Source organism: Apteryx mantelli, chromosome 19 (genome assembly GCF_036417845.1).
Source record: "Apteryx mantelli isolate bAptMan1 chromosome 19, bAptMan1.hap1, whole genome shotgun sequence".
In the NCBI taxonomy this organism is placed as follows: domain Eukaryota; kingdom Metazoa; phylum Chordata; class Aves; order Apterygiformes; family Apterygidae; genus Apteryx; species Apteryx mantelli.
The window spans coordinates 12,706,764-12,721,405 of record NC_089996.1 but is presented as its reverse complement, the minus strand read 5'-3'; the positions used below and the strand labels follow the sequence as shown (position 1 = coordinate 12,721,405).

The window sequence follows — 14,642 nt, the reverse complement described above, 5'->3', positions numbered from 1 at the left end:
GCCCCAAAACTTGCATCTTCCTTGAAGCTGATCAATGCAAACACAGAGTAAACAGGCATTAATACAGTGCAAGAACCATGGAAGTACAGATCTAAGGCATTTTTGTGAAGCAGAGTCATGATCTTAATGGGATATCTTGGACATTTTGAATGAGCTACTTAAGATAACTGGTAACTGTGATCAAGAGAGCTTCATCAATAGATGCACATCTCCAGCAGAAGTTCATTTGGGTACATTATTGCAATGCACACAGCTCCTCACCTTTTCAGTTATATCGTTATCACAGGAGTCTATACTGTCTCTGAACAGGTCTTCTGTGCTGCCATTACTGCTGCTGAAGTTACTATTGTGGAAGAGCTGCCTGAAAGATCAGAAGGATAGTGATTTTGCTTGATGAGGAAGGAGGAGGAAGAATCTGTATACTATCTTACCCTGGCTTTGCACTTTGAACATCCTGTGCTAAAATTTGTGCAATCATTTCAGTGACAATTACAACTGCTTAAGTATAAGTCTTACAAGAGACTGGTAGCTAAATGAAGTCATACCGAGCACAATCAATGACATTAGTTCCAGGGCGTGAGCTCTTTGTTGCTTTTGACAGGATTTGTCACCAGCATTAGCATATTTTAAAAACTACTTAGCCTTATTCACACAATGTACCAAGTTGTATTTGCTGTATTAGAAATTTAAGATAAGGTCACCACATTGTGCTGGCTGGTACAGTTAAGCTAGGAAATTATATATCAAGAGCTTTCTTTAAATAGAGAAAAAGAAATCTCGAGCAGCTCCCACGACAGAATAGTTTCAGAATACGTAAGACTGGAGATATCTAAAATAGTTTTGAAACTTATAGCCCTCCCCAGCTCAGGGCTGCTTTACTCAGTCAAAGGAAGATTATAGTTTTGTACAAACACCCTTTTATAAAGGGATGCTCTTGCTTTCCTTTGCATTTCAGCAACAACGAAAAAAGGCCCAAGCTATGAGACCGAGAGGAGCAATACCTGGACTGATGGAACGGCAGTTTAAAGGGAGAAAGTTGACAGACAAGGAAGCAACTGTTCTCTTAGCACAGCTGCCCTTTCCAGTTCAGGGGCCTGCCCCAAGGCTCACAGTGACTTTTACATTCTGTAGCAGCCCTATCCAAGTACAGACTGTTCCCTTGAAAACTCACGTTTGCAGATTTCTGTTTTGCTAACCTTATTCCTCCTCTCTCCCCCCACCCCCAGTTAGGAATTGTTACAGCTCATACCCCAAGTATTCAGAACAGAAAGTTAAAACTCTTACCTTCCAAAAGCTGTGCTTGATATTTTTCTGTTAGGGCTACATGGATACAGAAGGAATGATATAGGGATTAAACACTTATTTGATCAATGTTGGATTCAATCTCAGTTTAATCTGCAGCTGAATTGCACAGTGAAACATATAATACTGACTTTTTTAGTGAAGTAAAAAAGCGATTCTGCGAACAATATTCTTGGACAACTTAATCAAAAACTACAAAGTTAATAAGAACATGAACATGAGTGGAGCCACATTATTACTGTGATCATTAACAAGTGGATTTAGAAATACTGTTATATTTAGCAGAGATTTGTCAACGTGAATCAGAGTGAAACTAACATTAGAAATGTCACAAAGGGCCACTAAGTTAGTGATGGATGTTTATTCTGGATTCCCAGGTTTTAGATGATTTTTATAAACAGGAAGTTTATCTTTCCCCATAATCCTTCCCAATTCACCACAGGAATAGAGATGCTTTCCATTTTTAGAGTTTCCTTTCTCAGCCAAAGACTGGTATTATCCAAAGGAGGGACCAGATTTCAGACAAAAGCACTAGAACCAAATCAAAAAAAAAAAACAAAAAACCAAACAGTTGCACCTCTCGGGTAAGAGGATGTCATCTCTCCGAGCGCACGCAGACACACAGCTCTCTATCAGAGCACTGCTCTCTTTCAGCCAGGTAAAAGACGGCCTCACTCACAAAATTACCAAAGACGTAGCCAGTCTTGGTCTGGGTTTTACCAGGCTCCTTGCTAGGGCAGGAGAAGCGACAGCATTGCTCACAGCAGGTACTATGTCGCTGTGTCACCAAGAGAGAGGAGGTGGCAGCTGTGCTCTGTGCCAGGGACCATGCAGACAGGCAGGATTTACATTCAGTTTCTAGGGGGAGCTAGAAGCCCAGCAAACGATTTCCTTTAGAAAACCCTAGGCAGTGACTGTTGGAAGCACTGGATCCTTTCCGAGCACTCTCTACAGTTTAAAAGTGGTTGGAGTGATGGGGATAGAAACGTAAGGGAAAAAAAACCTGAAATTGCCAAGAATCCCCCCAAATCACTTCTGCCCTAGTTCCAGGTTTTATTATTTTGCCAAATTTCCTTTAGGAGAAAGAAAATCCCACTGGAATGAAGTTCCTCTGCTGACCCACAGCTTTATGGGTGGTGTATATAAGGTTATACACATTGGCTAAGTTTAGATACATAAGCCAGATCACTCCTTCCTAACCAGAGGAAACAGTAACTAACCGTAGATCTGCATTAAGCAGCACAGCAGACCCCACTTCCTGGGAAGAATTCCTGGATACAGCATTCCCACTCAGCAATCAAAGAGCTCATTGGTTAAAATATTTAAGGCGCAGACAGCATTAATAAACCCAAGTCAGAGAAATACTTATTAGCTAATAAGGAACAGCACTTTGGTTCGGGCTTTATGCCAAGGTCTGAATTTCTTACTGTTTTGCAAGAACGACACAACGTGTGTAAGACAGGACGGCATGCAGAGAGGGTGAGGGTGCTTCCCTCCTCTCCTCCTGCCACTAGTTAGTCCCATTTCTAGGGGGGACTGCTGAAAGCAGTGCAATAGGCTGCTTACCTGTTTGCTTTCAAGTTTTTCAGCCTGGCTTCCAAATCGTTGAGTAGATTTATCTTTTTGCAGCACTGTGTGCAGTAAACATCCAGTAACTCGCTGTTATAAACATGCCTCATTTTTCGGGGTGTTTGGCCAGCACTGTTTGCAGGAAAGGAGACATGTTACTGGCTATAGAAACCAACTCACATCAAGTTTTCCTCTTGACTGTGTGTCAGAGTCACAGGCGAGGGGCTTGAGGAACATGCCGCCTCTCACCGCAGCTGGTCTACCTCAGAGGTGATGACTGGGAATGCCAGTCCTAGGGCAAGTCTACCTGCCTGAGCTGAGCCTTTACAGAGGGAGTGTTCTGGGTAACAGTGGAAGGAAGCAATTTGGGGGACTGGAAGAAGAGCACAAGATATATAGAGTCCATGCGATGCACGTAGGAGCAGCTACATTAGCATGTTTCGCCTCAGCAGTGTTGCTCCCTCTTATCTTGCCCATCTTTCCACTACAGCCTCACATGCAACCTGAAGGAGTATTTTCCTCCAAGAGAAAGAAAGACAGGAAGATGAAGAAAAACAGAGCAGTCTAGCAGGAAGAAGTGACACAAACCCCCTCAGATAAGAGGGTGGAGAGAACCCGGGAATGAGGAGGAAGGCAGAAGTGGACATAGGTCTAAAGAGTAGATAAGAGTAGCTCTTAGCATGATAAAGGGAAAATAAACCAAAATAAAAGAGAGCAATCATGGCATGAAGTGCACAGAGCCCCAGGAATGCGAATGGAAAGGCCTGCATAGCCCTGAAGAAACAGGGGATGAAGGACACAAGCCATCATCGTGAGGGGGCAGCAGAGAGGGGTAATGGCTCTGCATGCAGATGGAGGTGGCAAGGAAGGATGGCGGGAGCGCTTGAAACACAGGGTGGCACACAGGGGTTGCATGCGGAACAGAGGGATGCAGTGAGCTTGCCCTGCGCTAACAACGACCTTCACATGCTACTGATCCAAGCAGACAAATCCTAAAGCATCTTCATGCTCGGCTCTTCCCCAACCCAGCTCATTCATCCCCTTCTTGGGGAAGGGCTTCAGATCAGCAACTGACTTGGTCACAGGACAGGAGCTACCGAGAGTCAGGTCACATCCAGGAACTGGTAGACTGCAGTGGCATTTCCAACTCCCAACAGAGAGCAGCCCCTCGCTTATGTTCTCCAAGACACTCGAGGTCAATACGGGTGGTTGTTCCACACACACCCTTGCCCATATGCAGCACCTTGTCTTACAGGTTATTACTTAAGATTTGCAGTATTAGAACACTAAAGAGAAACAGCCTTCTTGCAGATCTTCTCCTGCACTGCACCAGGGCTAGTGCAAGGTGCTAAGCTGGTTTCCTACTTTCAGCAGGTAATTTCTAATATTAGCCCCCAACTGTGAAACCTACTGTTTGCAATAGAAAGAAATATCTACAAGCAGTTATTTCAGTGGAACCCAAAACTAGTTATCGTAAACAACATATTTGTGATATCCTTGATTATTAGATGTAGTTTGTCAAACAGAGTGCAAGACATGAACTAAAAATATTTTGCTTTTAAGATGAGGCTAGGTAACCAGTGGAATTTCTGGGATGGCCACCCATGCTCAGAGAAGAACAAAAAAGTGGGAAAAAAGAAATGTTTGTTAATGAATAAGGAGCAACCTGGAAGATACAGATGAGCCAAGGTCAGAGTAGGCGTTGGTTCTGGTCTCATCATCAGGGCATGGGCTACTGGGAGTAAAATCCACATCATCTCCTTCCCCATAGTCTTCAAACTGTTCTTCATTACTGATCAGAGAGGCGGTGGAATAGGTGGAGAGGTCAGATGCTGCAGAAGGGTTGTGAGGGCTTGACCTGAAACAAGAGGTCAAAACATCTGGAAGGCCAAATTTAATAGCATCTCACCTCACATGGGATCTTCCACCTTTTCTGCTTGACCCCTCGTTTGAAGTTGTAACCCATTTTGTGCAAAAAAAACCCTCAAGTGATGTTTATCTGATGTGTTTGACATAGTGCCTTGAAAGACAAGAGTATGAGAACCTATGAGCAAGGTACCTGCAAGACAGGTTTGGATCAACACAAACGATCTCACTTTTCACAGTGTGCCTCAACAGTCCTCAGTCATCATTTCCACACAGTGGTGAATACCACTGCTTACGGGACTTTTGTGCTGAACACAGGAACCACGCAGATATCTCTAAAATGCACGGGGTAGTGAGAGAGACACATACGAGATGGAGGCAGTCACTGTGTTCTGCAGTCAGAGTTTCCCAGTAACCCCCGCAAACCCTCTCCCCCCACCCTGTGAGCTCCAGCCACTCTTTTTGTGTGGCTAGTACCAAACTTCAGCTCACCACGTGCCAGATGAGCTGGAAATGAGAATCACTGTAGATGTGACCTAACCAAGACTGGGTCCCTGCCCTTTCTTCCATCATGACACAAAGGAGCCTTTCAGAAGAGATATGGGCCACAGGAAAAGGCCACTTTACCACCACAAGAATACCTAAAGATAGTGCAAACAGGCAGGACTCTGCCCTCGGAGTGCGAGGGGATGTACAGGTGAGGAGATGAGCAGGGCTGGGCACTCTAGGAAAGCAGCAAGCAGACTGCCAGAGCAGTCTGAGCACATCCTATCTAGCACAACAAAGTAAGGTTGCTGCAGGGGACTGCATGGTAATTCTGCTCAGAGTGCAGACGACGCTGCAGTCATGTCCTGTGCTTTCTTGCAGAGGCAGGCATTTCACACAGGTCCACTCGGTTTCCACCTCAGTAAGCTATTCACATAGACAAGCCAGTAAATGCCCATGCAAGTTCTTACATACAAACTACTCCCCACGAAAAACACAGGTCTAAGGCCCAAAATACACACTCAATTTTGTGAAGCCCTGGAGTTCCTTGACACACTGTTCCTACTGCAGAGCAGAATCCAGCCCTCCTCACTCTCCGCAGTACAGCCAAGGCAGCTGACTTTGATCTGCTGAAACTTGGTACACTGGGCTAACTTTTTCAATCCCTCAGCTTCACTGCACTATGCTTGTATCTTCTACTCCAATGGCTGAGCTGTGAGGCAGTAGCTCCCAACTGAGGTTGTTCTTCAGTGGCTCAGCAATATTATGCTTTAGGCTTCTTTTCTGAGTCTACCTTGAGCCTCTTAACCATGCCCTGTGCTTTCCAGAGATGGGAAGATTCCTCTTCTTCCTGTAATACTGTGCTCGGGAGCTGTAAACAAGAGATGCAGCAGTGTGCCTTTGGCGGATGGCACAAGCATTATTTGCATATCTCTTCCCTCCAAAGCAATTAGTAGAAGACGAAGCCTGCCAACATTGCAAATGTATGCTCTTTTGTTTCTTCTGTTTTGATGAGATCCATTTATAACCTGCAATTCATTTATCTAATTCACATTAACAAAAATTAGGGCAAGTCAAGCCTGGCACATTATTAAAGGATGAAGAAAAGAATGCTCATACTAGAAATAGATCAAACTTATCTAACAAGGCTCCCTGGCTGGGAGATGGATTAGTGAGAAGCTAAACGTATCACAGGAACACCTATTCATAAAAGAGCTGCTGTGCCACAGGCATACTATGTGCTGATGAAGATTTTGGGTGGCTATGATCTGTGTAACTGCAACTGCTATGTTCATCTCAATACTGTTACACAAAGCCAGTCTAGGAAGAAGCTCCTTGCAACACTCCCACAAGGGAGGGAGGCTAATGACCGGTCCTCAGTCGGGGTGATAACGTACACAGTCAATAAAACCCATGTTCAGTGTAGCCTGGGAACAGCACTGCTTGCCAACAGGCTGGGGCTCAGCAGTTTGCTCTCTCATGTATTACCTTGCTAAGATGTCCAGCCAAAGTCATGTTTTCTTACGGCAGCTACACTGCAAATAATCACCACTGCTGAACCCACCTGGTAATGTTCCTCAGAACTTTTAATTTGTGGTTAGTCATAAGCTTTGCCAAACTTTAAAGCACTTGGGTTGAAACAGTCCATGTTTCAGGATGGATCCTGAACTCACAACCAGCCTAAGGCTGGAAACTTTCTAGAAATTGCTCAGTCATTTTCAAGGGAGTTGCCAAAAGCAGCTGTTATTCCCATTCTAACACTTTTTGAAGGAAGCTTAAAAACTATTTCCTGTTCTTGAGAGTATGACTTTGCAGAGGGCTGACATGTGCCTGGTACACAACCTACCCCCTTCTTCAACAAGCAGGTATCCTGGTTTGGCCAAGGTTGAAGTCTGTATTACGTCTTTTAGTACAAAAATATGAAGCTTCCCAAACAGTTCCCCAAAGAGTTACCAAAACTGAGTAGGCCTCGGAGAATAAAGGAAGATTTGCTCTACACTTAGAGCTCTTAGCGGCCCTGGGCTCCCTAGCTGGAGGGCACAGGACACACAGTGCCCTCCCTCATCCGCAAGAGCCTGAATCACTCAGGCTGGAGGAAAGATACTCATTTCAAAAGCAACGTGAGTGAAAGTCAGTCACTGCGAGGATGGGTGCTTAGAGAAACCAGGAATGGCAGGGTAAGGAGACAAATTTGATAAAGAGCCGGTGAAAACAGGAAATAGCCTGATAAAGTCTCTGGGATTGTTGGTGGGATAAGGCGGCCAGAAATCAGTTGGCAGAGAAACTCAGGAGGAGGCTGGGAACAAGGCAGAGAGCCCCCAGTGCGGCCCAGAAGAGGGAAGGAGGCCGGTCTTTGCAAGGGAAAGAAGCTCAAGGGGCACAGACCAAGATGAGAAGTCAAAAATAGGGAAGACAGGGCAGAGGCCTATGGAGCAGGCCTAGCTGAGCTCTGTCCTGTGGTACGGCATTAACTCAGTTCAAAGCAGGATTAAATCAAGTTGACCCCTTCCACCCACGGTTGGCTTTTACCAGTACTACACCCCCTCTGCCCCCGTACTCCGTGAAGAGTAAAGTTAGGGTTACAGAGACACTCTTGTGTTAATAGCAAGCCAGGGTTAGACACACACATGCCAGGACACCCTGGGTTAAGCACAAGTTACTGCTGCACACTAAACGTCATGGAAAATTAGAAACATACAGAATTAACTTGGCACATGGAGTAGCAAAACACGTCAGCAGAGCCCACATCTTCAGATAACTTGATGGACAAAAGGCTAAAGCAACATTCCCCATGTCGTGTTGCATTGCAGGAGATTAATATTTTAATCCCAGCACATAAAGGGCTCAGGAACACAGAAAGACCCTAAATTTGGGGTGGTGGCAATAAAGCGATCCATTTTGGGGAAGGACAGCCCAACACTTTCACTTCAACACATAACATGCAAGTCCCAAGGGTGCTCACCAAATGGGCCAGAAGGAGCCAGGACTGAGACTGTCTAAGCCACTTACAGGACCTGGACATCCATCTCCCTTATATTTTAAATGGATGTTAGGTTTTTTAATCCTTCAGCCATCCTCAGGCCCTCCCACAGGAGGGATTAGCCAAATAAAGACTTCTTCCTCCCTTGTCCTTTGACACAGGCTTCAAAATAGGGCCTCCGAGGGGCAAAACCACCACTCACTTGTCACCGGGCAGGAAGAGGCCACCGAGCATGCCATCCTTTTCCTCGCTCCGACATACGTCGGAGGCCTCTGAGCTCTGAGCGCTCTCAATAGCGCTGTCCATGTCAGACTCATGGTGAAGCTCTTGCTGTGCTAGAGTCATCGTGTCTTCATCAGGAAAGAGCTCCAACTCGCTGTAGGCGCTTTCGTTGTCCAAGTAGGCACAGTCCTGGATTTCACTGCCCTGAAAAAGAATTGAGAGGCAATTTAGATCATCCTCCAAGGCAGCTGAGAAAAAACAAGAGCAGCAATAACTAGTTCTCTGGATGTCCAGATAAACATGACTGACATGAAATAAAAGCCATTAAACAAAAAGCCTGGCCCGCTTTACAAAGGCCGGATCCTGCAAGCCTCTGAGGTAGCCTGCTCCTCCCATAAGGCCTTGAATACTACATCTCTGACTTACTGTCTCTTCCATAGGAGACGGACACAAGACCCAATTATAAAACATAGTCAGTTTTGCCCTAATTTACTCTCCAAATGCAGTGGAAGTAATAAATATCCTCACTGTTTTTTTTAATCTAAAAAGGAGCATCTTTTGCAAGAACCTAATCATAGGACCAGTTCTCAGTTACCCTATGTATTAATACTGTGGATTACATAAAAGCAAGCCATGTAAGTGTATCAGTTGACTTGATCTTTTGAGGGTGTGCATGTCTGTGTGTGTAAAATCTATATGGGGGAGGGGGAAGGGAAGAAAGTTGGCAGGTGTTAAAACATTTATGGTATGTCTTGGTGACAACCAAAGATATAAGAGAGCAGAAAAAACCCAAAGCCATCTGTTCCTGCTTTCTGGAAGCACATGTCTTGATTAAGCATTGACTAAACTAAGATGCCATTCTCAGCACTGCAACACTTCGCTGCTGCTGCTGGTCGCCTCCCTCTTCTTCTCCCATGAAGATTTACAATAGTCAAGCTGTTTTCTATTTTCTTGCCCCTGAGGGACAAATAAAAATTCTTAACTGAAAAAGATTAAGCCCAAGATCTTATTCTCTGCCCTCCGTTTGATACATGGCAACACAACGCTGCGGTTCCCATCCAGCGGGACACAGGGAACTCGCGACTACACAGCGAGTCTTGCAGTCGCAGTGACTCACATCTCCCCTCCCAGCCTCACCGGCTACCTCCACGTGCACTTTTCCAATGGAACTACTGCCAGCAAGTTAAGACAACCATGCATTTAAGGTTTAGCTTATTGGCCCGGGTACTGAAGCATTACACTCACGGAAATATCTCACGTTAAGGCCCGGTTGTCACCCTGCCTCCCTCCTTCCCCAGCAGTCCCATGGCGCCGGCTGCCTCGTGCCACGGCAGGTTCCCAGTCCCGTGAGCACGCGTGCGGCAACGCTGCGGGAGAGACACCACTTTCAGCACGTGGCGTGGCTTCAGGTCTTCCCCTGTGGCCTCCAGCATGCAACTAGCTCCAGTTTGGAGTCAGCAGACACAGCTTTGCTAGAGCCCCAGAGGACAAGATCCCCTTTTACACAACTGGTAATGTCCCATGCTGGTGACAGCTATTTTTCTTAGTATTTTTTTCACCTTAGCATGAAGCCAGAAGCTGCACCTTTTTAAGATTTGCAGCAGTTGCTACTAGAAATGCAGGTCTCATCTCCCACTTTTTCCCTGAAATACTGATTTATATGATTGTGCAAATTCCTTGCGTATCGAGGTTTAAGGAATTCAGAAGAACCCCTGCTCCTCCACAACCTATTTAACTAATGAATACCCAAACAGTCAAAAGGACCACTTTACCAGCGGTGCCTGGATCTTTAGGTACGTACTCGGAGCAGAGATCTGAAAAGTTTAATGCAATTAAGCCCTGACTGCCACTATGGAAGTGCACTAGCTGGTAGAAGTCTGATCCAAATTAGCAGGTGGAGGATCCCCGAGATTTGAGTTCACAAATCAAGCAGGGAAAAGAAGAAACAGCTCCTGCCCAGCCCTACCTCCCAATCAGCATCGCTTTTCTGGAGGTCTTAGAGAAGTCTGCGCTTAAGCAAGCCTTTACAGCAGCCAAATCTCACTGGTATTAAACAAATTAACACAAGAAAGTAAAGGTCAAGAAGAGCATGAAAAACTCCCTTTTTGCTCCCTGTAGGTAACATCACGCATTTGCTTTTTCTAATAATAGCAGCCTAGAGGCTCTTTAAAAAAAAGTCTATTAGCAATTAAATATTCATCGTCATCTCTAAAGGCGAAGGGCTCACTTTCCTTTCCTACCACTTTTTGGCTACCTAACCTTCTCATATTTACCTCAGAGCACTGATTTATAGCTGCAGCGCGGAAGGCACTGCATCTGGGCTGGTTAGCACCACGGAGTCTCCTTTTGAAGTGCAATCATTATTCTGCTCCTGAACTTCCACTTCCAAGCCCCATGGAAAAAAAAAAGAAAAAAAAAAAGAGACGAGCTCTTTGGGGCAGTGACCCATCATGAGCCTGAACACCTGCTTTACAGCTACTGTAACTCTTCACTGCAAGCCCTGGAGTCCCCCTGGAAGCTGGTCCTCCCTCGTGCTGCGGGGAGCCCCGGGCTGGTGGGGATGGGGCAGAAGGGGACGGGGCAGAAGGAGGAGCTCGGCCAGCCCATGCTCTTGGAGCAGAGGAGGAAGGACATTCCCCTCAGCCACCTCCAGGCCTCTGCCTGCGGGAGGGCAGACTACCACGCGGTGCATGTAGTCCCGGGCTGCTGGCCCCCCTCTTCTCCGCAGGCCTGGCGTCCACCCCAGAGACCGGTGCAAACACGTCGTGCGTTTGGGGAGCACGTCTCAGCTGCCCGAGCACCGGGCAGCCAAACTGCATGCTGAAGACCCCCACTCGGGCACGCGCCCAGCCCCAAAGAGCCCTCTCGGAGCAAGAGCACGGGAAAGGCAGCCCCGCCGGGAAGGCTCAGCTCCAGCAGCTGCACCCGCTGGTTCTGCACGCTCAAAGTGCCCAGGGTCCTCCCGCAGCCCATGCTAACGATTACAGCTTCAGCACGATGCCTGAAGCCAGGACCGGTGACAGCCTCCGCGCTGAGCCTGCAGGACTGCTTTCTGTACGTGGGAACGACGTGCTTAGCAGTGAAGCTGTAAGAGCGAGCTTGGGAGTGAAGAATCCCTGGTAAAAACGCAGTGTTTGCAGCCACAAGGAAGCCCCCGATGTGCACAGAAATGCTGTAACGCGTGGGCCCTGCGTAACATCACCCACGTCCCTCCAGCTCCCTCAGTGGAGCTAGAGTCTTCAGTGGAACCGTCACAACTGCACATTTAACAGATCACAGAAAGTTTTCCTTGCATAGCCTAAATAGCCAGAAGAAGAAAACAGACAAAGTCCCTTCAAAAGAACTAACGCAGGTTAAGAAGCTACTACAGGAAGTCAGAACCGGGGCACGGCACTGCTAAACAACACACAGGCATCCATACATCACGGACGGCAGCGACAAGATATTTAGATCCGTAACTGTTCAGAGCGATCACAGTTTTGTGCAGTACCATACTTCCAATGCTGCCATCCAGCACAAGCTGCTTACAGACCACACCTCAGGGAATTAACTCAAAAAACCAAAAACACAAAAAACAAAACCCAAAAAACTCAGTGCAAAACTTTACCTTTCAATTCATTCCTTCATAGTTTAGATAACCATAGTACTGCATGTACCAAATGAGAGGCTGGCAAGGACAAGTGTTATTCAGCTAGCCTTGAAAGAGCTATCTCTTGAGTCTAAGCAGTATGTTAAAGATTACGAGACATTTCTATCCTGAGTCACTTGTGTTCAGTGTGCATTTCGTGCATAGGCCTAAACCAGGAAGAGAAAGAGGCTCCGACAATCTGAATATGAATCACTGCGTTTCCAGTTCTACGAGGCTGCTCCGTTCTTTGCTGGCTGAGTCAAAAAAGATGAAGTTGCTGCTTATGATCTTGAAGATTCCCATTAAAAAAATAAATAAGAGAATATCATGTTAAAGCACCACCAACACAACCTAGCTGTGGTAGCAGTAAGTGCTTTGCACTTTATTGAAGCGGATGCTGAAGATATCTCCGAGCACTTCACAGGCAACGGGCCAGCCGCTTGTGTAGCGACTGTTGAATATTCAGCAACAGGTTGCTCTGTAGATGCACCTGCCATCCAGCGATGGAGGCCACTTCCCAGGAACTGATGAATTCCCTTCCTCCAGAGAGGCGACGGTGTGGCTGGAGCCTCACCCGCACTGAGGACGGGTGAGTAAGCAGAGGCGGCCCTTGCACAGCCGCCAAACAGACGCAGGAGCCGGGAGGGAGCGGTTCCCACGCGGCACGACACGGTGCCAGCGTTGGGTGGGTGCGGGCCCGCAGCTCTGCCGTGCCCTGCAGTGACCCTGCTGGGCGTTCCCAGGTCAGGAGCGATCCTGAAGATATGCCAACCACGGCACTTCCCTCACCAGTCACCCCAGTCCTGCACCCATTCGACAAGCCAGATCCATTAGTGGTGGGATGCAGGCAAGCTTAGGGTCCCGGCACCCGCCCTGCCAGCCTCTTCCCAGCAAAAGTGCAGGGGGAAGAAAAAATAAAATAAAAGATCAGCTCATCACAAGAGGAGGAGAAGAGGTGCCGTAGGGAGACATGCTGGGCTCGGTGGTCTCCGAGAAGATGCTACTTATCCCTACACATGCACCAGGGAAAAAAATCCTGGGCTCCCTCGTCTCCATTTAGGGGGCCACGGTCCTGGAAAGCAAGCGCTCTCCTAATCAGCAAGTAGTGAAGAGGATGGGAAGCGTTTCTCACCACTGTGATTCAGAAGGACACTGCTCCTGCACAGAAGTTTACATGTTTTAACCCAGAAGGCTATATACATACATATATATATATATATTTTTTAAGAACAGCTTCTCCCCACAACACATTTCCTTTTCGGTTCAAGCAGAGGCAGGGAGATGCTGATCTATCCTTTGATCTATGCCCAGAGGAAAACGCAGAAGTGCTCGGTAAGACCATGCTTGGCACCAGCGTGCGGCGGGCTGCTGAACGGCTCCCGTCGGCTGCTGGCTCTCACCCCGCGGCTGTAGCCGCGGGCAGAAGAGGAGCTTTCGGGAGGGTTGGGAGGGGAGGAAAAGAGGAGGGAAGTTGTCGAAACTAGTTGTCTCCTATTTCAGCGCGAAAAGGACAGCGAGTTTCCCAAAATAGCCAAGAGTTTAAAATCTCTCAATGAGTTTAAGATCACTGTACAGAGAATGGTTATTTTACTAAGCTGTTCAAATAAAAAGCTATTTTAGGGCCTCAAATTACAGTTTGTTCAATGCAAGAGCTTCCTCCAACTGTTTAGTTACTCAAGCCTAATATTTGAAGCTCAGTTTAAGGCAAAACTTCACACACTCCCGCTGCAGGTAGTGGAAGGGATTCCTAGGGGCGAGTTTATTCCTAAGACCCAAATCCAGCATCAAGTGCTGGACAGCATCCGGGAAAGCTGGCAAGAGTCCCCAGGCAGAGGGCAGGCGCAGGAATACCCGGCAGCGAACCGCCAGCCGCTGTTTTGCACCTGAGATAACATTTGTATCTCGTACAATCGTGCAATTCAAGGACACCGCAAAGTTTTGACTGTAAGACTAAACTTCAGCTCCTGAGCTGTTCACGCTGAAGCACACGAGCAGACGGGCCCGGAGGTTTTCAAAGGCTGCTTTGTGCTCTGAAGAGGCGGTTCAAACTGACGTGCCTTTTCCAACGCGACGGAGAGAAGCGGTGTGCAGGCTGGAGCCAGCCCGGGAACAGCAGGAGCCGGCAGTGTTTACGCTCTGCTACCTGTCACTTTAATTGGCCCTAATAGACGTGCCAGACCTCATCACGCCCAGGGTCTAGATCCAAGCGCTCCTTTTCACAGGTCATTGCTCCTGATCTGAAACTTTCAGCATCAAGAGGCTTCAGCAGACAGCTAATTTGATCTTCCAAAGAAAGTAAAAGAAAAAGGAAAGTCTCCTTCCCATTGCTTTGAAGTCACATCGCATCACTCCCTGGGCTGCTTCTCACTGTTTGGCTGTAATAAGTTACCAGTCACCACGGGAGGCTCAGGGAGGCTCAGCGTAGGGAGCATCCTCTCGCAGGAGAGGAAGATCCCAGCCTGCAGCGCGGGGCCAGGCAGCGCCTTCTCTACCCTTTCAGCGCCGACTGGGCCAGCGCAGCAGTCGCAGAGCTCAGAATAAAACCTGCCGATCGTTTGCCACCTCCTCCCAACATTGCTCAGAGCACTT

The 14,642-nt window shown here is 47.3% G+C and overlaps 1 protein-coding gene across 1 annotated transcript in view; it reads right to left on the bottom strand.

Annotated features, from left to right (window-relative positions):
- The window catches only part of RAB11FIP4 (RAB11 family interacting protein 4), a 124,407-nt gene that overhangs the window by 6,687 nt on the left and 103,078 nt on the right, over positions 1–14,642 (bottom strand). The window contains exons 4-8 of the mRNA XM_067308478.1: positions 8,406–8,629; positions 4,538–4,729; positions 2,869–3,003; positions 1,285–1,320; positions 262–361 (exon numbers count right to left, since the gene is read on the bottom strand). Of these exons, the coding sequence (XP_067164579.1) occupies positions 262–361; positions 1,285–1,320; positions 2,869–3,003; positions 4,538–4,729; positions 8,406–8,629 (687 nt within the window). The remainder of the gene's footprint in view (positions 1–261; positions 362–1,284; positions 1,321–2,868; positions 3,004–4,537; positions 4,730–8,405; positions 8,630–14,642) is intronic.